The following is a 27,840-nucleotide window of genomic DNA, read 5'->3' as shown; positions in this document are numbered from 1 at the left end:
GTGACGAGATTCGGCCACATTTTGAAAAGTACGGTTTCGGTTTCACCTTGAAAGTAAATGTTCCATTAGAGCTCCTATTTAAAAGGCACGTCGAGATGTTAGAAGGAAGAGACGTCTCACGTAGGCTTGCCCGTCTCCTCCCTCGGGAGGGTGTTGTACCCGTTGTTGATACGTACTGGCGCGCCAAACGGCGGATAATTTATGAACAGTTTTTGGAGCAGGCACGGACGGACGAAGGCGGCATCGCCCAAAAACGAAAAAGGATCTTTTCAGTGTTGCCAATGTGCAGGAAAATTCCCATTTCGTCGTTAAATTATCGGGGAGGGGAAAAGGGAATTTTTCTCGAAATACTCATATTTTGCGGGAATTTTGAGGGGCTAAGAGACGAGATAGAAAAAGTGAAGGCAACATGCGATAGTCTCGTCATGCGCAGTAGATTCCGGTTTTTGTATCCCCTCAAGGACAAATATCAAAGTCCCTGCTCCGCCATTGCGGCTCTCAATATATATATATATATATATATATATATATTTATAATTTCATTAAAAATGTTCAATATTTGGTCGCTCCCGAAATATTGTGCTTGTTTTCCGAGGAGTTTTCACGAATGTAAGGGGGTTGTGGTTATTGAGGGAATTTTTGACCTAAAAAGGGAAATTTTTACGTTCTGAAGGGTAAATATTACTTTCAAAACTTGGCAACACTGGATCTTTTCAGCGTCGTAATGGAACGAATGCGACTCAAACGTCCCCCGAATTAAAGTATTAAACCTTATTTTCGCTTTATAGCCGGCGTTATCGGGATGGCATTGGTGATCAATTACTATATCGCCGCAAAGGCCCGAAGCCTCGTTTTCCGTAATGGTTTTCCGCTTCGGTGACCTTCGACTGCTTAACGTTATCTTATTGCCGTATTAACTTTTTTTTTGGCTGGACGCTATATAGGCTTCTAATTATCCGTTACTAAATACTTGGCTCATATGTGTTTTATAATAATTATTTTTATGTACGGGTCGGTTTTAACACCCGTTTGACTCGTTTATAAAATAGCTGTTATTATTTATTCGTAAATACGTATCAATTTATGGCTTTATATGGATGTGTCCAGAAATGGGTCGATTTGGAGACGTTATTACCCGCATTTGGAAATAATCTCGTCATTTCCGACATTTAGCCGACGGGCCAATGTTCTCCGGGACTCGACGGCAACCTCTAAAGAGCTTTTAACGACTGTACGTTGTAGATTCGTCGAACTTTACCGAACTTCGAGTTAAAAGGAAAAGTTGGTACTAACGCGGCTTCTTCGATAGTGTCAGATAACCCTTTCTCGATTTTGTTTCGTTATTTTTACGTAGGCAAGACGAAAACGCGTTTTTTCGTCGTCTTAATATCGTTTCGTTTCTGAGACGGCGCGTGGTATTTCCTCGTATTGTAATTCTCGTTTCCCGACTGGCCAAGACGGAGAACGGCCGCGGATCCATTAAGCTAATGTCCAACGACAGCCGCCTCTGATCCATCGTAATAAAGCTTATTACGTTATTTTCTATCTTCCGCAGATGCCGCCACCAGCCAGTTCCATTCCGTCGATGTCACGAGACCAACGATAAGCGGGCTTCCCGGCGACGCTCCTCGACGGACCAGGCCTAGAAGAGAAGCTGAGCTGCCAGATACCACAGTACGTTATTCGTCGCACCCCCTCCCCGGACAGACGAATCATAAGTTTCCCGTCTAAGGAATGGTTCGGGGGAGGAGGCGCCGTTGGATTTTAATATGCTAATTACAACCGAGAAAGCGCCTAATCTTGGGAGGGTGTTTCGCCAGATAAGACCTTTTCTCGGTAGACCTTTTTCCCCGCGAGCGGTGACGAATCTTTTAAGAACTTCCGTTGAGGCATTTTTGTTCGGTAAAAACACCCCTCCTCTTACATCCGTACCGGGACGTCGCTGGCACCTCGCGTCGTACCTATTGATCAAGCGAAGATGGACTTTACCCTCTCGCTACTTTCGAGGCGTACTATTCGGTCGTGGCGTTTCCGTATACTACCGCGATAAATGATGATTTTCGACTATAACAATGGGGGTGTGCTCGATGGTACGTGGATGGATGATGACCATACACGCCCTTGACCCTCGATAGTTGGGTGGCGATTGAAAATACCTGGCGCGTTTCGTTGTTGACGAAATTCGTCGGACGGGTAAAAGTTTTATCGCGCATCCCTTACTACGTTCTTCTTTTTTCCTTTGGAGATATTTACACGGCCATTTATTTCGAAGCGATAGCTCACCTCGCCTCGCCTATTTCTCGAAGGTTTTATATCTTTTTTATTACCTTCTTAGTTATACACCGTAACTTGTTTTCCATTAAATAGCCTTGGCTTAAAAAGTTTTTGGCGTTTAATACAGGGTGAAAATTAAAATACTTTTATTTTTGCGTCCCGCGTCCTCCCATTCTAGGAATCGTAGCCTATTATATTGACGATCTGCCTTAGCAGGGGAGTGCCTCGTTTGGCGTTACATCTTGACGCGCCATAGCTTATGACACGAGTGTTTAATATATCGCTTACCAGATCATTTGCGTAGCTTGGCTACCTTCGCGAGCCTGAGGCAATTTCTAATGGGTGCCATTTACCCCGTTAAACCTACTAACGATGCAAAATGTACCGCCGCTATTTAATCAAACGCATTTTTTATTTTGCCATAATGGTCTCTTCGTTTATTATTTTTCGAATTTTTTTACAAGATTGTTATCTTAGCAGTAGAAATTGTCAATTTTTGGCGTAGGAAAGGTCTCTAAAAACCTCAATGGAAAAGGTCAGGGGAAATCTCTAAAAACCTTCCAGGGAAAGGTCAGGGGAAATCTCTAAAAACCTTCCAGGGAAAGGTCAGGGGAGATCTAAAAACTTCCCAGGGAAAGGTCAGGGGAAATCTCTAAAAACCTCCCTAGTAAAGGTCAGGGGAAATCTATAAAAACCTCCCAGGGAAAGGTCAGGGGAAATCTCTAAAAACCTCCCTAGTAAAGGTCAGGGGAAATCTATAAAAACCTCCCAGGGAAAGGTCAGGGGAAATCTCTAAAAACCTCCCAGGGAAAGGTCAGGGGAAATATCTAAAAAACCTCCAAGGGAAAGTTCAGGGTGAAATCTCTAAAAACCTCCCAGGGAAAAGTCAGGGTGAAATCTCTAAAAACCTCGCAGGGAAAGTTCAGGGTGAAATCTAAAAACCTCCCTAGTAAAGGTCAGGGGAAATATCTTTAAAACTCCCTAGTAAAGGTCAGGGGAAATCTCTAAAAACCTCCCTAGTAAAGGTCAGGGGAAATTATAAAAACCTCCCAGGGAAAGGTCAGGGGAAATCTCTAAAAACCTCCCAGGGAAAGGTCAGGGAAAATATCTAAAAAACCTCCCAGGGAAAGTTCAGGGTGAAATCTCTAAAAACCTCGCAGGGAAAGTTCAGGGTGAAATCTAAAAACCTCCCTAGTAAAGGTCAGGTGAAATATCTTTAAAACTCCCTAGTAAAGGTCAGGGGAAATCTCTATAAAACTCCCTAGTAAAGGTCAGGGGAATCTCTAAAAACCTCCCAGGGAAAGGTCAGGGGGGAATCTCTAAAAACCTCCCAGGGAAAGGTCAGGGGAGATCTAAAATAGGTCAGGGGAAATCTCTGAAAACCTCCCATTGAAAGATCAGGGGAAATCTCTTAAAACCTCTGAGGAGAAAGTCTGAAAATATTGTGGCAACACTGATAATGTATTTCACCACTAGTTTTTCTTCCGAAATTCGGCGGAAGCCTGCGAAGGTATATGTCCTTAACAAGAGTTACAGTAGTTTAGAGAGATGAGATACTATAGACTAAGAGATTGAATTGTCGTAGAGGCTATCCGTGGTCCTCGCGCTCTTACTCAAACTAGGAACTAATTATTGTTCGTGGCCACTCGGCGGTAATTGACGCGCTCGGCCGCGCCCAGTTGAGATCATCTACGCACGCTTGAGATGCGGCGCTTGTTGATAAATAACCTCGTACCATCCTACCGGTACGCGGCGTAACCGAATTTCATTTGGTCGTTAAAAATTGTTTATAAATAGGGGCCCCGAAAAGACTTAACGCGGTTTTGATAAGGTGACACCCCCTCCCCAATCTCCTCTCAAAGCGCGTCCGTCCTTTCGCCGGGTTTTATTGCGGGCCGCCGTAAAAACGGAAACTTTGTTCCCATTAAAGGGAGGAAACGGACATTATTTATGGTATTTCGCGTTTATAGCTGCGCCGAAAAAGAAACGTTTCTTTTATTACGAAGCTGCAGACTACGTACAGGAGGGACCATACGCTCTCGACCAATAACGCGCGACCCTCGTAAAATAATATAAATTATACGCCAAAAGGACAATGAGGGGCGTTAAACGTGATCCCGAGACGTAAAACTGTATTAAAATCCCGGAATAACCGTTTAATAACACCCCCGTCCCACAAATCTTATTATTTTCTCGCCTCCTTGCCTAATTATTTCGACTCTATATCGAATAACTGTTGACAAGCGATCGGGGACAATTATTTATCGCAATTTGTTACCTGGAAGTTAAATGGAAGGCTCGGGTTTATGTTAAGTATGGGCCACGTTAGTTACCGCCATCGTTTCCGTGACAGAACGAACAAATTATTTGAGTCATATCGCCGATGACTAAGCCTTTTTTCAGCTGAGCGGTTCTTTGTTCTCAAACCGCATCTGATAAAATACGGTTCTCTTTTGATAAGTACTCCCAATTAGACCTTTTAAAAATTGGTATCGGAACTTTAAAATTCTGCCAAAGTTCTAGGTCGTAGGGTTATTATAAATTCCACGGCATTTTTCGATTTTAAAAGGTCGCTTTTTTCACCCAGGTATCTGATATAAATTACGTTGATGAATTTGCTTAGATAAGATTTCTTTTTTTATAGGTCGAAAGTTTTATAAACCCAGATTATTTCGCTAGACTTTTCTTATAGTTTCAGCCTAGTTTTTTTTTTTTCGTAAAACGGATAGCTTAGGAAAACTTAAGGTAAAAAGAAAAAGGTTTCGTAACCGTGGTATGTTTGGTGAATATATAAACCTCGATACCTAGATTGTGTTATTTTTTTTTCGCCCGCGATTGGAAAATAATATATTACGTTTTAAAGGGAAAAATCGTGCCCGGAACCTCTACTTTATTCCCTTCCAACTTCCTTCCTTTTCCATCCGACAGAAAAGGTTTTTCTCTGGGGCTTCCGAAATACGTGGAAATATTGTTTCATTTCCCCATATTGCCTTTGGCCTCGCTTACATTTAGGGTTAAATGGTACTGGGATAAAGCTTAATTGTGTCGTAGTACAAAGGCGGTATCCCATAAAATCTTTCGCCTCTTTCCGCTTAATGAAGCTAGTTTTTGTAACGGAAAAAACCACAATTATGGTCCTATAAAATATAAATAGCAAATAACTGGTTAGGATGATACGTCCCTTAACAGTGGCGCTTTTAAAAATAATTTCACTTTGACATAAGCTTTCATCATTTCCCTGTTACGCAATGTTTATGTGAAATATAATGAGTCAACTTGTTGAGATGGTATATAGATTAGGCAGGTGACGTGTTGCATGCCCTGGTAATCTATTAAAATATTGGAATTTGAACAGCTGCTTTGAACATGGAAAATGGTTTTGTTTTGGTGGAGGTTTTTATTTAATGGGATTCTGGAATAAAAAACCAACTTCACAATATGGATTATAATTAAATATGCCCTTACTTTCTAGAATGGAACTTAATCTGATTGGTGATCACATTTAATTAAAAATATATTGGATTAAATAGAAATAAAAAGGCAAACTGCACGCACTAATTATCCATATTCCAATAAAAACTACATCTTCTTGTTACATGAGCTACTAGCATTTACAGAAAAAGCTTAGGCGCTCACTAGAGAAAAGGATCTAGGTTCAATTTGGAATCAGCGATGCTTATATAATCAAGTGGCTCTAAACATTTATTTTCTTTTTGATTTCGCATTTTTTTGTAACAAACGGTTTTCTATTTGTATAGTATAATGGAAAGGAAAATAAACTTTTTTCCACAGACATTTTTGCAAACAATTTAAAAATATAGATTTATGGAGTTACTTGAACGCATCATTTGTTTTACAAATAATATAGGATATGGGTATTCATTGCTTATAACGGTTTTTACCATAGAATTTGGTTTGCATTTTAATTATGAATTGATGATAAACCCCTTGTTTGGATTTTATAATTTTTTTATTAGCTTTTTGTTCCATTTAAATAAATTTGCATAATAATGACCAAATATTGGCCAATTAATATCAAATTTAGGCTCCCAAAATTGGGTTATACATACGCAATGCCAGTATACCTTAACAATATTAAACTTGCCCCAGTTTTTTTGTCTCAAAGGTTTATTTTGGTTATTTTTACCAGGATAATCTTGCCACAGAACTCCTTGTAAATTATGTTGCGTTTGGTCAGAATTTTACCTTACAACTTCATCCTAACAAAATTCTACTTCCTGATGGGTACTTCGAGAAGTACCATAAAAATGGGAAATTTGTTGTGGAAAAGCCATTACAAAATGTAAATTACACTGTTTTTTAACCATCCTTACTCTAAATATATACAGCACCTACATTTTCTCATTATGATCCTAGAAAAATTCCAGACATTGTTATTATCAAGGTGAAGTCTTAAATAGATCCAATTCATGGGCGGCTGTTAGTTTGTGCAGTGGCGTGAGGTAAATTGACCTATTTTTTTGTGAAATATCTCTAATTTATTAGTTTTAAATCTGAAATGGAACTGCATCTAATTTTTTCAGTGGTATGATATTTGATGGCGAAGATATCCATTACATTGAACCAAAAAGTTCATCATTAGATCATTTAGTATTTAAGGATCCTAAAGATATTCCTTTTAAATGTGGTGAGTTTTCTGCTTTGCTTTTGATCTCCATTATAAAAGACTTATTTATAATGTCTGTCTTTTGAAACCCATTATAAAAGACCTATTTATAATGTCTGTCTTTTGAAACCCATTATAAAATAACTATTTCTGTCTGTCTTCTGAAACCTATTAGATACTTTCTTTTCCACAAACTTTTATTTACGAGATATTTTATTTAGGTTACAATAGTTCCGAAACAAGTAGTCATGTGAATTTTCTTTCCAAATTAAGTCACGAAAGAGTGAGAACCTTTTCCTTACTTTATTACTGCCGTAATTCCAAACTGAAACCAATTTTTTTTCTTTTAATTAAATTAGGTTAGAAGGTCTACAGATTTTGTTAGAGAACCGTACAAAAGTAATAGCGATTCGCGTTACATTGAGCTTGTATTAGTCAATGATCATCAAGAGGTAAACCTGCCCTGTGACCTTTTCCCAAGGAAATATAACATTTTCGGGGATCTTTAACAAGTCTTTATTTTGTAGTACAAGGAAAGGAATTCAAGCAAAGAAGATGTATTCGAACGTAGCAAACAAATAGCTAACATAGTGAATGGGGTACTTATTATTTTTTCCTTTAATGACTCTTTTCAACCAGTTTGTTTATTATTTTGATATCTTTCTTCTATATAACAGCTATACGCTCCCTTAAACATCTATATTGCCCTTGTTGGTGTTGTCATCTGGTCAGAATATGATGAAATCAAGCTTTCTCCAGATGGTGATGCCACATTGACCAATTTTTTGCACTACAGAAGACAGAAACTTGCCAAAGAACACCCCAATGATAATGCTCAACTTATAACGTTAGTCAGGTTTTTTTTATTTGGTGTTTTATGTGTTGTTGTAATTATTTATTTAGTTTCTGAAACATTTAATTTTTAGAGCCATGAAATTTGATGGTGGTGTAGTAGGTAAAGCCTTAAAAGGACCTATATGCACTTGGGAGTTCAGTGGGGGTGTCAATATGGATCACAGTAAGGTTGTAGGATTAGTGGCTACAACTGTAGCTCACGAAATTGGTCACAATTTTGGGATGGAACACGATTCTGATGCGTGTGATTGTCCGGATGATAAGTGTATTATGTCACCTTCTTCAGGGTAAGTTGGACTTAACCTAATTAGTAGGTAAACCTAAAACTAATGTCTTTTTCACATTGTTAGGTCAACAAGTCCACGCCATTGGTCAAGCTGTTCCAAAACTCACCTAAAAGACGCTTACACCCAAAGCATGGATTACTGCTTGAGAAATAAGCCAAGTAAAATTATTGGTCCAGTTTGCGGTAATGGTTTCTTGGAAGTTGGTGAAGAGTGTGACTGTGGTTACAAAGAAGTTAGTCTATTTTTGTAATATTTGTGTATTAAATAGATATGTTAGTTATAAAAACCATATTTGTTTTAGTTTTGTGATAATAAATGTTGTAACGCTACCACCTGCCAACTATCTGCTAATGCTGTGTGTGCTACGGGGGCTTGTTGCGATACCAGTACGTGCCAATTGAAAGAACCCGCAGTTCGCTGTAGAAAAGAATACTCTGAATGCGATTTACCTGAATATTGCGATGGTGAATCCGAGTTTTGCCCAGATGATGTTTATGTCCAAGATGGTGCTGAATGCAAAGGAGGAAAAGTGGGTTATTGTTTTTAATTTTAACCTCTATAAAACTAAGATTTTGTTCTTTTAGGCTTATTGTTACAAAGGTTATTGCAAAACTCACAATGACCAATGTAAACTTTTGTGGGGAACAACTGGGGAAATGTCAGAACTAAAATGTTTTGACCAAAACCAACAAGGGAATGACAATGGAAATTGTGGTTATTTTAAGCCCAACAAAACGCACAAACCTTGCAATAGAGAGTAAGAATATTATGCTCAAATGTTTAAAACTTTTTCATTTAATCAATTGAACATTCGTACTGTAATATAGGGACATTTTGTGTGGGCGTTTGCACTGCGTTCATTTGAATGAAAAACTTGAATTTGGCTTGGAATCAGCTGCAACCTTAGCGCATTCTTACATTCAACATCGTGGCAAAACTGTAATTTGTAAATCCGCTACAGTGGACCTAGGCATTGATAGCCTAGACCCTGGTTTGACGCCCGATGGTGCCAAGTGTGGCAAAAATAAAGTGTGTCTTAATCAGAAATGCCAGAATATACAACAGCTTTTAAAAACTCATCACTCTACTAATTGCAATTCTAATGGAGTATGTGTTTTAGTCCTTAAGTTTAAAGATTCTTATCACCAGAAATATAATATTAAGGACTTTTATTAGATTTGTAATAATAAAGGGAATTGCCATTGTTTTATTGGCTTCGGACCACCTTATTGCGATGGACCAGGTAATTAATAATTAATGTATTTATTTTCCCTTTTAAATATCCCTTTTTTTATGAAGGGAGAACTGCTTAGCATGATTCTTAAGTATAATACAATGAAATTAATATTATAATTATTATTCTAGGACCGGGAGGAAGTGTTGACAGTGGACCAATGTCTGATCCAAATGGTAATGAAATGCCTGAAAGTTTTTTTTTAAACGTCTTACAAGCTATTTTCAAATTCCTGGAAATGTTGTAACCTCCTTATTTAATGCCAAATTATTGTTGTACGCGTTGTAGTTACTTGTATTGACTTTGTAATACTAAAGATATCAAATTCTTATACTGACTTATCTTATTTTTTAGCTGGATATCAGTTTTTAGTAGCCATGTACATAATCTTCCTGTGCATTGTACCACTGACTGCCATTGCTGGATTTGGTATATATCATTTTCGGAAACATCTCAAAACATGGTGGATATCTAAAGCTAGAAAGGCAGCTATTAAGTAAGTTATAGGGAAATAAGTCCCATAGTTTGCAAGAATGGTTTTTAATCGAAAAATACTTCAGTAGATCGAGAGCTAAGCAAGCAAGTATGCGCAAGCCCCGTCCTCCTTCTTGCGTGGGTTCTGATCTAAGGAATGTGGAGATATCTCGTCCATTGCCACCTGATTCAGACGCTACAGTCAATGCTTCAACTTTATCTAGAAGTAATAGTGGTAAAGGAACCTGGGGTAGGTCTAGTTTAAGGAACATTGAAATCTCTCCGCCTATACCTCAAAGTACCACTAACAACAGTGTGGGGAAACTAGTCCCAGTAAGACCAGCTCCCCCAAAACCTCTCGTAACACCTCAACGAACGCCAACCTGGACACCTGGTAGCATTGCTATGACAAACCCTTTTGCTACAGTCACCAGATCGTCCAGTGTGCGAACAAATGATGGTCGTCCGTTAAGCTGCGGGCTTTCTCGTCCTCAGTGTCCTCCGCCGCCAAGGCCTCCCCCTCCCAAGGTTCCACCGCCGCCTCTACCTTTAAATAATTCCATAGAAGCTGTTAAGAATGAAAATAATGCGAAAGAGAGGTCCGTAACACCAAATTCTTTAATCTACTCGGACCCGTCTGATCCATTGGATTTCTCTAATACTCCTTTGGCATTCGTGCATTCAAATGGCAATTCTGAAAATTTTCAGTCAAACAACTTGAAAAATAACGCGAATTTGAACCATGCGAGTCCAACTTACGGTAATGTTGGTTGGAATGACTTTACTAGCGGATTTGAAGACTTGCAGAAGAAGCCTTATCTCAATAACTCTGTTAACTTAGATAAAAATTTAGCTTCTAAAGTTTTAAAAAAGCCAGTGTACGCTAATGGTGACCAGGCTGTAAATGTTCCGCCTACTCCACCTTCAGCAAGCGTCAAACCAAGTTTAGTTCTCTCTAAACCTAGAAGTGTAAACTCCAACAATGGAACTGCTATGAGTACTTTCAGCTCCAACAATCTGGTTTCTAAGAAAAACTCTTTTGAGCAACCTAATTTGAGTGTCAGTAATGGTAGTGCGGGATCACATGCTTCCGTGGTGGCTTCTTTGGCACAAAAATTTGAGAAAAAGACTGGAGAGAAAGGCGAAAGCCCTATGGGCAGAAGTTTACCTACCAGACCTTACCAAATTAGAAATAACTCCAGTCACACTTAATCTTTTCCTTCTGTTCTCGCAGAACATAAGGCTTTTATTCCATAAAATGGCCTTAGGACTGCGTAATGACGGCATTTAATTTTAAAAATACTTAAAAACATGAAGCACAGTATTGAAATAGGCTTACAAAATAATATAGGCCATGATTTTTTAAACCATTGATGCCTATTTATTTTTTTAAAATCAAAACAAGGAGATAAGATCATAAAAAATTGCTTATTTCCATTTCTCATTAGTTTGTAATCTACATTCGTTTCAATTTGATATTTACCCTTACATTCTGTGAAATTAGATTGTAAATGTACTCTGTGACACAAATGATTAACCTATTTAAAATTTTTTATGTAGGTAGGTCGCGAATTTAATCTAGAATAATTTAAAACAAGTCGTTATTATGTACTGGTAGCGCATGTTCAGCATATTCAGCATATTTATTTACTGACGTTTTTATGTAATTTCATCAAGTAAATTGATTAGTATATTTTGAATATATAGATAAATTTATTTGTACTATAACTAATAGATTAGTTAAAAACGTTCTACATTTAAGTCCCTGTTATTTTTTATCTTAGGAAAATGTAATCAATATATTCTTCAAACTCCAACATTTTTATTTATATATTTTCCATGCCCAAAAATAGTTTTGTATATATACACAGAATTGTGTACATAATGATTTTCAATATTGTAAATAACTATGTGTAATATTTTTTTGCTATAATAATAAGTAACACACAGTTACTTATACTATATCTAATTGGTCTTGTATTTTGAAGCATTTTCTATAAATTAAGTTTGGTTTACCCCCCTTCGCACTCATGGCGAATTCCATTTACACTCTTAGAGTACTCAAGGATTCTTTTTTTGTGTATCTTTTCTAATTTTAATTACATTATGAAAGTATCTGAGAGCGTTCCCGGTCTATCTTGGAATGTTCTGAGAGTAGTGAAATTAATTTGGTATAAGATTTTCACTTCCGAACCTAGTCATATAAAATCTCCCAGCTCAAAATGAAGGTTCTTACAACAGATTCAGTGCGGAAAACATCGAAACGAAACTTAAAAAAATTTCTAGTCTTAACGTTTTCCCGCATTAAAACTTTTTTCATTAAACCCTAAAATAATTTGGTCTGAGGTTGTGGTTTACCAGAGAGGTTGGATGAAAATCTTACTGCAGAAATGTCAAATCGTGTTAAGGTATTTTTTTAGTGGGTCTTGTATACCCTATGTAACCTCTAATTTGACCATAAAGTGGATATTAATCGTCTGAACCAATCTCGTCAGCCCTCTTTTTCCCCTGATTGTTAAAAGCTCTCATGACGGCTTATGTATTAGTTACAAAACATTTCTTTGAAACCACTGATGCAGTATTTTTCTCTACCAAAGCGTAGTTTTCGTATTTGCCAATGCTCAGAGAAAACAAGATATCACACGTACTATATATAAAGGAAAACTGTAACGCTTGTTGTTAATAAATGGTTTTATTATACATTTCGTCTCTATTAGTGACAATTATTTAGATATTGGGAAGTTGTACAGTTGGTGAAATTAAAATTTTGACTTTTTTTAGAAACTTTTTGCTAAGTGACTACTTTTATTGATGGTAAGCAGGATCCAGATCATAGCGTCGACCATACAGGGTGGCTGATAGCAACGGGAGGTCTTTCGTGGCTCCGTTCAGTTTAGACTGTCCGATTTCATACTGCCAATAGGACGAAGGCAACAAAGTCGTGTTGGAAGCCAAGACGCTAGGATAGATATGTTTCGCCGTCATATTAGCCGTTAATTCGAATTCAAAAGGGGACTTGGTTTGATCAGGAACGCTTTGACAAGAAAATTTCGAATCTTTATATTGCCCGACGCAACTGAAGAGACTGCAAATTTGATGATACCAGAAGTAATGATCCCTGACGTTCATCAAACCATCGTAGACGGCCAAGTAATAATGGCCGCTCATTTTCGAGGAGGAATAATTCAATTTGCAACAAAGTCTATTGTTACAAGCTTCAATCTGGTCGGAGGCTTTAGAGGCATTCAGAGGCACCACGGTAAAATTATCCATGTTACTAATCAAGTAGTTGTACTTCGGTGTCGATACGTCGCTTCTGGGACCTTTGATAATCTTGGCTCTACTCGCGACGCTATTTGGGTTTGGATTGGCCGGTATCTTTCCGATTAAAAGCTTGGATTTTTCATCCACCTCGAATGTGTAGTCCAAGACCGAGCCATCTTTCGAAACAATTAAGCTTCCAAGAGCTCCTTCCGTTGGTCGATGGATATTTGCCACGAGTAGATTGACTCCGTTACCAACAGCGAAGGCCTGGAAGTACTGAATCGAAGAAAGGAATGGGAGTTCGTTGAACCAGAAAGTAGAAACCAACACGGTATCGACGTTATATTTTTCGATCATCTCCACAGCCTCGCCGAACATGGTGTCGAAACAAATGATGACGCCAAATCTACCAAACTCGTCGGTATCGAACACGGTGAGTTGTTTCGTGAGCGCTCTGTTGTTCTCATCTTCGAAAAAGAGGAATCTTTTACGATGTCTGGCCACTAGTACTCCTTCACGGTTAAAAACGACGTCAGTGTTGTACATAAATTTCCCGTCGCTCGGACAGGATTTTTCACTGCTCTTGGAGCATAATTCCTGGTCAACGATATTAGCCACCACGTAAAGGCTATTTTCTCTGGCCATGCAGCTTAGGTTAGCCAAAATAGGGGACGATGAAAATTTTGCTTTTTCGACGCATGGATTGGCCCTGGTCTTGGCATCGGGGATCTCTGGCATGTTTACCGTTCTAGAAAGAGGTGTTGGCAGGATGCCGTCTTCCGGGAAAACGATGATGTCGGCGCCCTGAAATCGTGAAAAACGATCTTTCATAAGCAAAATGTTGGCAATTTCTTGAATCGCAAACCTTACCTCGCTTTTCGCTTGTCTGGCTGCTTCTCGGAAATTATCGAGGTTCTCTTTTACGACCTCGTCCACACTCCATCGATGCCTTTCGCTTTCATTTTTAGCGTATTCGAAAACTGCTCCGACAAAATCGCGCGAAACTCTGCTGCTAGACACGGGTTTGTGTAATCCATTCATTACACTCAGAAAGGCTAAAGTTCCCAATACAAATAGATTCATCGTGACTTCAGTTGCCGTTTAATGTTTAAATGTTCAATCAAATATTTTGCGCTCAAAGTAAATTCTTTCTGCGCAACTGAAAAAAGGTTTCATTAGTATTATCTGCGGGGGCGCTTACACGCGCGTAACTTAATTAATTTAATTAATACTTACACAATTTGATCCGTACTTAATAGTGCCAAAGCCGTTTTACTCGTACTGTATAATACCTAAAACTAAGTTCTCTAATACGGTTAAACTTTTGTACCACATCTCGCGATAAGATTCGATAATAAGCATTATCTATGGATTCTGGGAATGTAATTTTCCCCATGATAAATAATACTTAAACCTTCATTCGTAATGTATCCACCCCTCTAAGCTAAAAGCAGCAACAGCAGTCAAAGGCCTAAATAACATTGGGCCCCTAAAAGAATCCAGAAACAATCGACCTCATGCTTAGAAGAGTCCAAGGGACCTTGGTTACGCCACTGACAGATAACGGTGGGCCCCTAAAAGAATCCAGAAACAATCGTCCTCATGCTTAGAAGGGTCCAAGGGACCTTGGTCACGCCACTGACAGCAATGTCGGTATCATCAGAATTCGTTTATATTTTAAAGGGGTTTATTATGTAGACTGCTGTTGTCATTTTACAGTACCTGATGAAACAGTCTAAATGAAGATACAGCTTCCATTCTTGCGACGTTGGAAAGCGAAAATTCTAATACAGAAATCGCTTTTAAATAATAGTCAGTCGACGTTTTTTACCGGAATTGAGATAACAGGTACACTGATAAATAGAAACTTCAAGCTGTCAAATTTGAAAAAATATTGGTTTATTCCGGACGCCCCTTTGTTATTTTACAGCGCGACAGAACAATGTATTGTAAAAAAAGACTTTTGTGCTCGCCTTGTGTATGAAATTAGTTATCATTAAACGTCTAGTCATTGAAATGGAATTTTTAAAAGGGATTTGCTTTTCGTGCAACCAACACTTTGAAATTCCAGTGCATCTGCTTATTCTATGAAAAAGCCAAATCATAACCGTAACATTTAGTTGCGCTACACATCTCTAGTGGTAGCACTAAAATATTTCTGATTTCACAAATTTTTTTTGTGGCATCCCCCAGTTGCCAACTTCGAAAATTAAGAGATTAAGAAGTCTTATGAATTCCACGCCATAATGTCTTATCATTTTATAAGTTACGTCAGTTTCGCTAGCTTATTCACACTGTCAAGTTTATTGGAAAGATTTTCGAAGCAGAGTGCTTGACTTTTACATAAACGTTCTCGTCGCGTGTTTCTCTTATCTGTTCCATAGAATATTAGACTGACTTTCCCTCCTTGTATATTGGAAAGTTCATCTCGTCTGATGAACTGGTACCAGTTTCGTTTTTTCACGAATCTATTCCACGCTGAATAGATTGCGACTGCCTTTTCGTTCAGCCTCGGGGAATACAAATTCCAACACCCCCAAGTCTGCGAAGCTAAAGAACTTTTATATGGGATTGAGAGAGCCTTCAGATAGTCGATAATGGAAAAACAATAGCCCTAGACGCTCCAACATTTTTTTTCCGGGTTTGCCCTCATTTTTGGAGACTTCTAGGTCAAAGTATCAATTGAAAGTTAAAGCGCTAAAAAACTATCGACACCAATTTTCGGGAGAATGACACGACGGTTCAAGGCAAAACTGGGGAATGTATGTTGTCAGACTTGTTAGGACTAAAATAATCTTATGCCTTCAGGTGAATTAACCGTAAGCGTACATCCACGGTGTATAGAGTCCAACGCCATAAACACTTCAATAGAACTAATACAGCAAGCTGCAATTCGCTAAGAGGTATTAGTTTAAACAGTGGTTTGAAGTGGTGCGTCGACTCAAAAAAAACCGTTTAGGCCTAATTGTTAGTGTTATGGAATACTTTTGCGCAGGCGCGGTTCTAGGGGGTGGCCCAGTGGGCCCGTGCCCACCCAAAAATTTCTTACTTATATAAACTTCCATTCGATTTCCTCCCCCACAACCCTTATATTCCCTGAAGTATGGACCCACCTAAGAATAATTTTCTAGAATCGCCCCTGCTTTTGCGTCGACGAACGCTCTTTTGAAAAATGTAAAGGGGTTATGAGCTAAATCGAAAAATAGTTTTTTAAGGTAACTAGCGCCGATCACCTGTAAATATACTTCCTTTAAGAAAACAAATTACATCTAAAAGCGAATCTCAAGAATTTTAGAAGTCTTAGTACGAAAGGCTAGAATCTGGTTAGTTGACTTGGCTTTATTTATGGATTGTAATTGGTTTCGTTGGCTGGCCAAGCTTATGTGGTAATCGCGGCTTTTCAATCAAATAAATGAATGCAATTTTTCAGTTTAATTCACACCAACTTGCTTTTTACATTTCATCTACATCCAAAAACTAAACAATTTACGATTCTTTTTTGTATATACTGAACAACATTTGATTATAAAAATACTAAAAACAACCAATATAAACGCCGATAAAATTTCGAGTACAAAAAAATGTTAGAAATGATAAAAGACCGAAGCGAGCGTTCTTAAAAATTAAACCGAAACAAACATTTTCTAGCTAAAACTAAATATAATTAATTCTTAATAATTAAAAACTAATATATAAGTTAAAGCAACATTTAATATTTATTAAATACAAAATCGCCGTTTGCATTATATACTTTTTGGGCCATGTATCAAACATTCCGTCTGTCTTCTTTATAGTTAAAGGTTTTTCAATAACTCGGTTTTAAAAAAATTGTTCCTATGTACACTTTTTATAAGGCAATATCACAATCGCAAAATAAACGTTATTAGGAGACAGTGGTTTAAAAGTATCGAGATATGGAACCATATAGTGTTATCGCTTTCGTTTAGAACCATTCATTCCACTCTTTAAACTAAGCTTTGGCTATTTGAGAAAACTAAGTTTTCGAAATAAACTTGAACAAAAACAGTGTTTTTAAAAAATCAGGCTTTAAAATGTAATTACAGGAGTCTATAAAATTGATCCTTAAGTATGCCACTAATATTATTAACACGCTAAAATTTATTGAGAGCTATTCACGAGCTTCGGCACCGTTTTGCGTCAGAGTGCGTAGCCTTTGACAGGGCCTCGATGGGGGGCGATTTTCTTTATGATGACGTCACTCCGTAAACAGCTCCCAAAAAGACATACTTACTGACTAATACTATAGACTTATGGTAATTCCGAATAGTTTAACACCACTTTTCGCTACTTAAAGTGAACTATCAGAATATTGAAACGAATTAACCAAGTGTAGGAAATCGTATTTTTACGTCGGAATTGACTTTACGTAAAGTTATACCCTGGTTACTGAACTTTGAACTTCTTTTATACTTATGGGTACGACTACCAGCTATGAAAAATAGTGTTTCAAACTTAATAAATTACCGTAAAAATCGTGAGTGGGACACTGAGCGTACTCTCGTAAACAGTCGAAATATCCTATACGTAAAAAATGCACTAACATTTACCGGTATAAACTTACATATTTTTTATATATACTTTTGGTGAAAAACATTCAATTTTGTTTATATTAATAGTTTATCAAATGGTGTAATCCAAACTGTCGGTTCGCGCTATTAACATCGCGCTATTAGAGTACGTAACAATGGGTTGGAACTATATTTTGGAGCAAATCTTTTAGTGTGGAAAATTATATTTACAACGTTTATCATATGGGAATAATTCCAAAGGGTGAAAGAGTAGAGTAAAAAAAATCATGGGTCCGTGGAGAAATCGTAAGGAGTCGTTCGTTAAACGATTTTAACGCGTTACCGTGTTGCCAGAAGGTGAATGGGGGCTGCCAATAAAGAGGGTAAGCACCGCGTCTTTTGGGCACGATGACGTCTAAGAGAGAGCGCGCCAGTAAACGGCCGTCTTTGACGTCATTAGGCCACTTCACGCGCATTAAAGACCCGGTTTCGGCCCCCTTTTATGGCAACCCCCATTCTCCCGCTGGAATGACCGTGTACGTTTAAATTGTTTTACGGAACGACTCCTTATATTTTATAATAGTTTTTGGGCGTGGGTTTCATTTTTTTTTATCTTGATGTTATAAACGTTTGGAGGGGAACTACTTTATACGGAAACGTGCTAAATTGAATGGGGGCGTATTCTCAGGGGCACGTATTCAATCCAAAGGGATAGTAACTATGGCGTTGTTAAGACGTTTTCCCAATAAAATCCTGAAATACCAAAAAATATAATTAAAAAAAATTCCAAAGACAAAACAAAAAATATATAATTTAAAAAAATGCCAAAAACAAAACAAAAATTTAATTAAACAAAAATACCAAAAACCAAAAAATATATAATAAAAAAAACATGGTTTTACACGAGGAGGGTCATAGGACGGACAAGCAGAGCGTTAGCGTAAACCGTTTCCGTTCGCGCCCTGTAATGGAGCGTAACAGTATCACCGGACCTTAACCTCCCCTACAAACCCCAAAGAGTGGCGGTATTGATTTTGGTTTGCCTTTACTAAGAGCAAACTCTTCCTTCGAATAGGGTCGGAAGCGAAACGAGGCGCTTCGTTTACGCGGGAAGGCGTTGCTAATCGCGTGGTGGCGTCAACTTGGACTATAGACGACTCCGTTATTCGGAGAAAGGTCTCTGCGTGACCGGACGACCAGTGTAACGAACGTGCAGGCCTTTGGAAGTTTTCTATTCTTTTCCAACAAAGAGTTTCCATTCCGTCGTCCTCTCTGTCTTTATTATCGCGCTCTAGGAAATCTTTTTCGTTTGGTTTTCTCGGGAAAAGTCCCGGAATTCTTTATAAATGGGGGAATGAATTTGAGGGTGAAGGAGCCCAATATTGTATTATTCCGTGGAAAACGTCGCGTTACGGATTGGAATATTATACGTCAATCTCGATATTTGACGGCCGATCCCCGGGGGAATTGACCGTATCGCCGTTAATGAAGTCGTTACCGAGGTACTTAGCGTCAAAGGGCAGTCTAGTCAAGGCCCTCCCGGAGACCAGCTTTTCGCGTCCTTCGCTTAAGGGCTAATGGGCAAGCTCGTTTTGTTCCGATTGTCTATAAAACGATATTGCGAGGTATATAGGTAATATATCAAATTCTTCGCGGTCACAATCGAAACCGCTGAACCAGCTTGGGAATAACGAAATTTCGATAGGCCTAAAATAGGCCCAATTCTTCCGCGGTAAGTTTTGGAACAGTCGCGCGATGAAATACGACGAATGGCCAACTGCCAGGGGGGAATTAAATTAATGTTTTACAGGAAAAATATACGCGTTACTCATACGAATCAATACCCACCATCATATGTAACATAATTACTCATAAGTATGCCTCTGTATAACATTTCCATTGAAAAATATTCAATGAGACCTCTGTTTCACGCGGGACATATCATTAAGTGAAATTGAAAATGCAAAAATGCTGATAATCCTTGTGCTATTGAAAAGGTGATGATGGAAATGAAATGATGTGATCGCGAGGCACGAGCTAAACTTGACATGGGCAAAGCCAGAAACGCGCGAGGAATTCTCACTAACTTCCGTTTCCCATCAGTAAAGTTGATGACGCGTATTTCGTCACGGAGTTGTAAGTGACGTAATTTACTTCATATCCCATGAACAAGGTTTCATTAACGAAAATGCTTTTATGGCATACTTATGAGCGATTATGTTACATATGCTACCATTGATAAAGAAATGTACATGTATGTCAAGCTATAGGATTCTTTCGAGGAAAACGCGTAATGCGTCAAAGAAAGAAGAGTTATAAGCGATTTTCCGTGTATAACATTGGAGAGAGAAATAAAAATAAATTACGTAACTACAAAATTATCGATAGATAATTAGGAGAGAATAGATTTCCATTAGCAACTCTAATCTGTCCCGCCTGTAACTTGACAGATAAAAACTGTTTTTAAGTCTAAATAAAGACCGTTAAGTAGTCACTGTGGCCCCCGTGACTGAACAGATGTTTGCACAATTGCGACAAAACTAACGCCTTCCAATTACTTTATCACAAGCGCCATTTAAATACGGGGGGGGGGGGACAACGTTGCCAGGTCCTGAAAATCAAATTATTGTACTTAAGCCAAAATATTATCGATTTCAGAAAAACATTATCGTAAGACTGAAAAATGGCGGTAAATTTTAATTTTGTGCGAGAATTACTGAGCTTAAACTTGTGAAACAAATTTTTAATAACACTTAAGAGTTCGGCCAATTGAAAACTTATGTATAAAAGATGCAGTGTTAACTGGTTTTCAGCCAAATTGAAAACATTATCGTACGTGTTATCTAAATTATCGAAAAATGCGTACAGTACGCCATTAAAAATATTGTACGTCCTAAAAATAACCTCGATTTTATCGACGTGTACAATAATTATCGCACGTCTGACAACGCTGGCGAGGGGGGGGGGGGGCGAGGGGACTACTAGAGAAGGGGGTAGAATACGTACCCGACTCCGGCTCCGACGAGTAAGGAGATGATATTGGTCAGGACCAAAACGGACAGAACTTCCGTGGAGAAGAGTCCTCTCTTGACCACTTTGGAATTCCTTCAAACTGAGACGTCCGCTGGATTTGCCCAAATTCAATGGGTGTTGGAATTTCCAATCTCTATAATATAACAAAAGCACGAAGAACACTTTAGAAATCTATAGATAATTTTCGGGAGTTCTTTTAGTGAGTAAATTGACAAGGAGACTACCCGAGGTGGTTATCACCGATTCTGTTGAAACTCCGGGGTTAGGTAGACCTTATGAGTCAGTATGAAAATTCCCAAAGGGTAAAAATGCAATAAGCTTTAGCTTTAGTTTTCCTATGGCAACCGAAAATGTTTTTGATCTCTCCAATTAAAAAAGCATGGGATTTTCTCGGTTACCCAAATTTTGTTAAAATTTACAGTGGCGTAGCTAGCATGGGGTGACACCCGGGGCGGATATCATGGTGGGCTACTTACTAGTCTCTATAGTTTGTGTTTTCACGGTCGGGTGTCACCCCCAAATCACGCCCAAACGGGTGGCACCCGGGGCGGACCGCCCCCCCCCCCCCCCCCCCCCCCGAGCGACGCCACTGAAAATTTAACCAAAATTGACCAACTTTACCCAAAATCCTTGATCAATTTTACCAAAAATCGGTCAAATTCATCTTTTTGGGTAAGTTTTGAAAATTTAATTTTGTAAAAAATTTTAACCGAGAAAATCCCATCCTTTTTTAAATTGAGTTTTTTTTCAGAGATCAAAAACATTTTCGGTTGCCATGGGAAAACTAAAGCCCATTGCAACTTTTCCCTTTGATAATTTTCATATTACCATAAGGTGAATCGGTGTCTTACTGACTTTTACTGTACAGGTTGTACAGGGTTGCCACTATATTTTCAGATTCTAATTCCCTGTACTTTTTTAAATCAAAATTAGACCATTTCATTTTTGTCAGAAGTTAATAAATTTACGTCAACTTATATTTTAGTATAAAGGTTGTTTTAACAAAAATAACTTTTATTGACGGCTTTTAAAATTCATTTTGCGCGTTAAAATACCTCTACATGTTATGGTCAAAAAAGCACGCAAAGAAGGCTGTGTGCCCAAGACATGTTACTGTCGCGGGCTAAAACGTCATTTCAAAATTCGTCAATTGCGTCGTTTAAAAAAATACCAGAACTTTTAAGCAACTAAATAATTGTCACAGAACTATAGTAAAATTATCTTCATAAAGGTTTCAAGATGAAATTAAAATCCATGACGTTTTACAAATTCTTAAAATTCCCTGAACGTTTTAGGCCCATTTTTCAATTCCCTGTTTTTTCACAAATTCTTAAAATTCCCTGATCCTGAGGTAACCCTGTTAGGGGTTGGTAAAAGCAAATGCAAAGTTTACTTTGGAGGGCCCTGGTCGGGTCTACTGCTCCAGTCCCATATCCATTCCGTTCCAACTTGCCGATCAATTTCGGATGAGATATTGCTTTTGCCCCTCAGGAACTGGAACTCGTTGCATTCGCTGGCTGGGCTGTTTGGCGGACTTTTTGGGCTGTAAAAAATGCCATAATGTCACAATAGTACAGGAAAAAATATGATTTAACGCGAAATGAAATAAGAGTTCCGAAAATTCACGATCTTATTGATTTTGGGGCTCCCTTTTCATGTAATTTCCACCATCTTGGAAAATGGCTCCTAAAATCATAAAAAATGCACCTAACTCGAATTCTACCAAACCGACTTTTGCGATGTAGAGCTTAAAATATAGCGTAAACCAAGTGGTACAATTTTATGACGTAGAAGCAATTAGTTTTCTACGAGGTTAGTATTACCATAATCCTATCATAAGGTTACCATAAGCAAAGGTCTAGGCCAAATTTTTGACGATCGCATACCCGTTATGTTCTCACAATGCATTTCTGAACGACACCTTCTAGAAGTGGTTATATTGTTTCAACGTGAATGCCTTAAAGACATAAACCACAAGAAGGTTTTAAGATTTTAAATATGTAGCTAAATTAAACAAAAAACGTTGTATGCAGTGAAATTATGATATCTCAATAATGTGTTATTATTTCATTCAGCATTAATATTTCTGTATTTTGAAGAATCTTCTGTTATATTAAAAATATTTACCATTTGGCTTGTAAGTTAGAAAACACCAAATTAAACATAATTTTTCTTACTGTACCAATTTTCTTTCCAAAAATCAAAATATCGTAGTTACCTTCTTTTCGCGGTAAAGTAAGGCGCCGCGGGTCATTTTTATTTGGCGCCGTATTATTTTGGCGCCCGTGGATACTAGTGGAGAGAGCGCCCATTCCAAGTCAACGTAATATCAGCCTGCGATTCCTTTAGAAGGAAATACCGTTCGGAAGTCGGCATTTGGGCAAAATCGCCCTCTACCGCCGGAATGGCCTTGTTCAATATATTTCCCGCCAACACTAGCCCAGACAAGGCTTATCGACACATTTCCTGGAGTTTCGTGTTACCGGTTTCACTAGTTTCCGTACGATGTTTATGTATACGTAATAACGTAAAATATTATGAGTTTTTGGCCGGTAAAATGCACGATTTACGAACCTTGGGTAAAATCATTGAATTGGGTACTATAAGGACTTGGCAGCATGACGCCGTACCTTAGGCCATGGCCGCCATGCTGGTATACCTTTTTTTTCCAATTGGAAAAAGCATCGGTGACGTATTATCTACGTCATGCTGCCAAGTCCCTATTCCCAATTCAATGGGTAAAATAAAATTTTGCTCAATATCGTGTACGAAAATTTCGTAAAATTTGTTGATTATTGAATAAATAAATAAATTATTAATTAAATTTTATAATAGAAAACAATGATTTCGATATTTAAAATTAATGGAAATAGATATACACATTAAAAAATGTTTATAAGGATAAAAATATTGTTATTACTATTTACAAAATATTATCTTTAAAATATGTAGATTTTCTCGTCAACCAAATCCAAAGCATTACTTTCAACAAGGTTGCCGCAGTTTTTTCAGATTAAAATTCCCTGACTTTTCCAGGTTTTCTCTGACCTAGGAATATAATACTCGTTAACTTCCATCCTCCTAGCTCTGACCGTCTTAACTGATTTTCTCTGACTTATTTTGTGCCAAAATTTGGTATTTTGTAATCTATATTTTGGTAAAGATTTCCCATTTGCAACCAAAATTAAATTACCTTACAATTCCCCGAATTTTAGACACATTCAAATTCCCTGATATTTCCCCGAATTTTATACACATTCTAATTCCCGGACATTTCCCCGACTTTTAGACACATTCAAATTCCGTGACTTTTAAACACATTCAAATTCCCTGAATTTAGACCCATATTGAAATTCCCTGATATTTCCCTGAATTTTAGACACATTCAAATTTCCTAATATTTCCCTGACTTTTAAACACATTCAAATTCCCTGATATTTCCCCGAATTTTAGACACATTAAAATTCCTGGACATTTCCCTGACTTTTAGACACATTCTAATTCCCGGACATTTCCCCGACTTTTAGACACATTGAAATTCCCTGACTTTTAGACCCATATTCAAATTCCATGACATTTCCCTGAGTTTTAGACCCATATTCAAATTCCCTGACATTTCCCTGAGTTTTAGACCCATATTCAAATTCCATGACATTTCCCTGAGTTTTAGACCCATATTCAAATTCCCTGACATTTCCCTGAATTTGAGACACATTCAAATTTCCTAATATTTCCCTGACTTTTAAACACATTCAAATTCCCTGACATTTCCAGGAATTCCAGGCTTCCCAGGTACTGTGGAAATCCTGTTCAAAGCAATCAATTAGGGGTTAACAAATTCCTAAAGTCAATTTTGAAGAGCTGTAAATAAACCTATTATTTGAGCTGTATCCCACACGATCGCGGACCTTCGTAAACCATCCATTATAAATACAGCGACGTCGCTAAGCGACCGAGAGCCAAGGGAGCTGTTTGGTTTTCTTTAATGTGGCAACGGAAAGACGTCTGCAAAATTGGCGCGCTATAGAAGAAAAAGTCTTTCGGCCCGAGGGTCCACGAGACGCCGTCGTAGCGGCTCCGGCTTCACCCGACGCGAAGTTTTTCCGAAACAATTTTTCTCTACTGGCAACCGAAAAATATTAAACGAATTTTCGCTTTCAATTGAGTCTATTTTTCGACAACGTCATACAAGGCCCGACTTCAAATTTGCACGACCCGCAGTAATTCAATTTACCGTTTTATTTTTCGCCACTTTTTAAACTCTTAACTTGTTGCTTCCGCGACCCGGGTCCCATCGACACTCGCGTTTAGCTTCGGTGGGACTCGCGATGGCGAAAAAAGAATGAATAGAAAAGGCTGGTCTATACTACGTCTTTCTTCGCTAAAAGAAGGGAATAACAAAGTCCTTGTTTTCATCTCGTCATTCTTTGTTTGTCTTTTCCCAAATTCCTCCCAGCGGGCTTAGACCCCTATTTGACCCCCCCCCCGCCGCTGTGTTTTCTTTATTTTCTATAACACTCTTAATTCGAGGGTTTGCGCCAACAATTGGTCTTTCAAGAAAGCTATCGCGGCCTTCTTGTTTTAATACAATATAGCTACTATCTCACTATCCTTAGCTTAAAGGTCTACAAGCACGAGCCTCTAGATAGGTCTATAATACGGCTTTCCTACTACGTTACTATCCTTAGCTTAAAGGTCTACAAGCACCGGCCCCTAAGCGGGTCGATAATAAAATAGCCACTACGTTACTATCCTTGGATTAAAGATCTACAAGCACGAGCCGCTAGATAGGTCTATAATACGATATTCCCACTACGTCACTATCTTTAGCTTAAAAGTCTACAAGCACGAGCCACTAGATAGGTCTATAATACGACATTCCCACTACGTCATTATCTTTAACTTTATAGTCTACAAGCACGAGAAACTAGATAGATCTATAATATGATATAGCCACTATGTTACAATCCTTAGCTGAAAAGTCTACAAGAACTAGCCACTAAACAGGTCTATAATACGATATAGTTACTACCTCACTATCCTTAGCTTAAAAATCTACAATCACGGGCCTCTAAACAGGTCTATGCGATAAAGCTCCTACATCACTCTTTTTAGCTTAAAAGTCTTCAAGTTAAAATTGTATCTTTAAATATATTTTCTCATTATAATTCCATTATTTTTCATCAACTCGACTTCCTTTAAGTCTTCTTAAAATCACCAATATTCTCAGAAAATATTTAATTTTCTTATCATTCGACAATTAAATGGATTTTAAAGTCTTGGCAAGTTTTTATGTATTTGTAAACTACCCGTGAAGATAAATATTAAAATATTTAAAATAAAAGACGCTTATCCGTTGAGTCTTTGAAAATAAGGTAATTTAAGGATCTAAGGGCAATTTTATAGTGGTTTAAAGACTTTGGAAGCAAAATGGAAACTTATTTACTCTAGTGACCGTGCAGTTGCCTTTTTCTCGGCCCGGAAATCAAACAGTACTTTCCCCGATGTTTATAATTTCTATGTTGTAATATTACATTTCTTTTCTCGTTTTAAATGGAGTTTAAATCGCTGGCCGATAAACGAAGCGTGTACATCCGGTGTTCGCCGAAATGGTAGTCCACGCGCCAAGTACACGGCGGCGTAATGGACGTCTCTCACGACATCGGCTCATCTCGCCGACATCAGCCTATTCCCTACATAATAATGAAAAGGCTATATTGTCCCTTGACCGCTATTAAAGGTGCAGTAGAGCACCCGATGTAATTTGATTTTTGGACAAAAAACGGGGACCCCGCCCTCGATTTCGCGAAGCAGTCACGCGTACAGCACACCCCCCCCTCTCCACGCACGAGGACACGATCACGAATAGACAAACAATTTCTTTTAATAAAAAAGAGAGCTTTAGCTTACCCCTAATTATCCGATTTCAAATATGATAAAGATTTATCTGTTTCGCATTGTGAATTTACCATTTATGTTATAGGTTGTTAAGGACAATGGAGGGATAGGTCGCAAATCTATTCGGTTAGGAATAATTTTCAGATTTTATAAATTGGATTGTGTAAATATGGATAAGGATTTATCTAAGATTTAGGATTTTAAAAATTATAAAATCGCGTTATTGAATTGATGGATGTCGGGGAAACGGATAAATTAACCGCCAAAATTTCAATTAATCATATATAATTCAGTTAAATTGAAGATAGCGTTTTCTTGTGTATATTGATATTTTTTAAAAAAATTCGACTTTCACACAATAAAAGTTACTTTATTAAAACAATAAAGGCACTACATGTTTCGACGTTCACTCACGTCGTCGTCAGGTGCGAACTACGCCGTCGATATTGGATGAGATCACGTGATTAAACCAAGATCTTATAAAAAAACATGATAAATATTATTTAGTAATACCAGAGTTCGGACCCTCTTCTTTATTTATACATAGATTATGTTTTTTGATTTTTTCAATTTCTAAGATTCACGAATATTAAGTTCGGTTGCATGTTTCAAATCGGCTAATAATTTAACATTATCAAAATCATAGTGACCACTGCATTTTGTAAGATGGGAATAATGTGTTAATTTACTCTGACTCCCAAGCTACGTTTGGTTTGCCCTATATATTTCATCGGACATTTTTTACATTCGATTTCGCAGATCCCCCTTTTTTGATATGTGTCAATTTTATCCTTACAGCTTGGCAATTTTTGCTCGATTTTATTAATCGGTTTAAAAATGGGAACAAACTCACAATTAGAAAAAACATTGTCGATTTTTTGTGCGATAGGACATATAAAATTCAATTAAATGTTTATTAATGGATATTATTTAATATACGATTCAAAATGTAAGTTTTTATTTGGATAATTTACAGATATGGATATATCAGAAATGAACGGAAAATTTCTAATCCGAGCTCTATGAATTGAATCCTTAAAAGTTGGATTATGAGATTATAGAGCTAAGATTTGGAATTTGAAAAAACAATAACAGAAAATCGAGTAGATGACTTAATTTTTTTAAAATTGGATTGTAAGATTATGGAAAAATTATTTACCGAAGATTATGGATTAGAAAAAAAATCTGTCTTTTAAAAATAAATTTGCGAGTTTTAAAAAATTAGATTTAATTAAGATTGTATGATAATATTTTTTCAATTCACACGAAGCGACTTATTTCGCAAACACGTTTAGGTAGAGATGGTGACTAAAATATCCAACAATGTGCAAACTACAAATTTTGCGCGGTTTTATCATATATTTT

At 37.6% G+C, this 27,840-nt stretch overlaps 2 protein-coding genes across 2 annotated transcripts; one reads left to right on the top strand and one right to left on the bottom strand.

The window, feature by feature from the left end:
* Window positions 1–95: 95 nt before the first annotated feature.
* Window positions 96–12,411, top strand: LOC149926188 (zinc metalloproteinase-disintegrin-like MTP8). The gene is made up of 18 exons (XM_090161890.1): window positions 96–120; window positions 1,556–1,674; window positions 6,425–6,577; window positions 6,652–6,737; window positions 6,819–6,922; window positions 7,123–7,184; window positions 7,261–7,353; window positions 7,429–7,500; window positions 7,579–7,748; window positions 7,828–8,043; window positions 8,107–8,275; window positions 8,345–8,572; window positions 8,628–8,800; window positions 8,871–9,150; window positions 9,220–9,286; window positions 9,409–9,453; window positions 9,632–9,773; window positions 9,838–12,411. Exons 1-18 carry the CDS (start codon window positions 96–98, stop codon window positions 10,961–10,963), a joined length of 3,330 nt encoding a protein of 1,109 aa, XP_090018016.1. The 3' UTR covers window positions 10,964–12,411.
* Window positions 12,412–12,424: 13 nt separating this feature from the next.
* LOC149926187 (pantetheinase-like) lies at window positions 12,425–14,781 on the bottom strand. The gene is made up of 3 exons (XM_090161430.1): window positions 14,252–14,781; window positions 13,886–14,174; window positions 12,425–13,819 (listed from the first exon to the last, which is right to left on the bottom strand). The coding sequence occupies exons 2-3, from the start codon at window positions 14,096–14,098 to the stop codon at window positions 12,557–12,559; spliced, it is 1,476 nt and encodes a 491-aa protein (XP_090017556.1). The 5' UTR covers window positions 14,099–14,174; window positions 14,252–14,781; the 3' UTR covers window positions 12,425–12,556.
* Window positions 14,782–27,840: the final 13,059 nt, after the last annotated feature.

The sequence above is a fragment of the Leiobunum rupestre genome, chromosome 10 (genome assembly GCF_980474605.1).
Source record: "Leiobunum rupestre chromosome 10, qqLeiRupe1.1.hap1, whole genome shotgun sequence".
NCBI lineage: Eukaryota > Metazoa > Arthropoda > Arachnida > Opiliones > Sclerosomatidae > Leiobunum > Leiobunum rupestre.
The sequence above is the reverse complement of the archived record's forward strand: the minus strand, read 5'-3'. Positions and strand labels throughout refer to the sequence as shown.

Bases quoted from the DNA above. Each gene is read 5' to 3' on its own strand.
- LOC149926188 (XM_090161890.1), top strand. From the start codon at position 96: ATGTTAGAAGGAAGAGACGTCTCAC. The intron at 6,923-7,122 runs GTGAGTTTTCTG...TATTTTATTTAG, and splicing joins AGATATTCCTTTTAAATGTG to GTTACAATAGTTCCGAAACA. The intron at 9,151-9,219 runs GTATGTGTTTTA...GACTTTTATTAG, and splicing joins CTAATTGCAATTCTAATGGA to ATTTGTAATAATAAAGGGAA.
- LOC149926187 (XM_090161430.1), bottom strand. From the start codon at position 14,098: ATGAATCTATTTGTATTGGGAACTTTAGCCTTTCTGAGTGTAATGAAT. The intron at 13,820-13,885 runs GTAAGGTTTGCG...TCACGATTTCAG, and splicing joins CCAGACAAGCGAAAAGCGAG to GGCGCCGACATCATCGTTTT.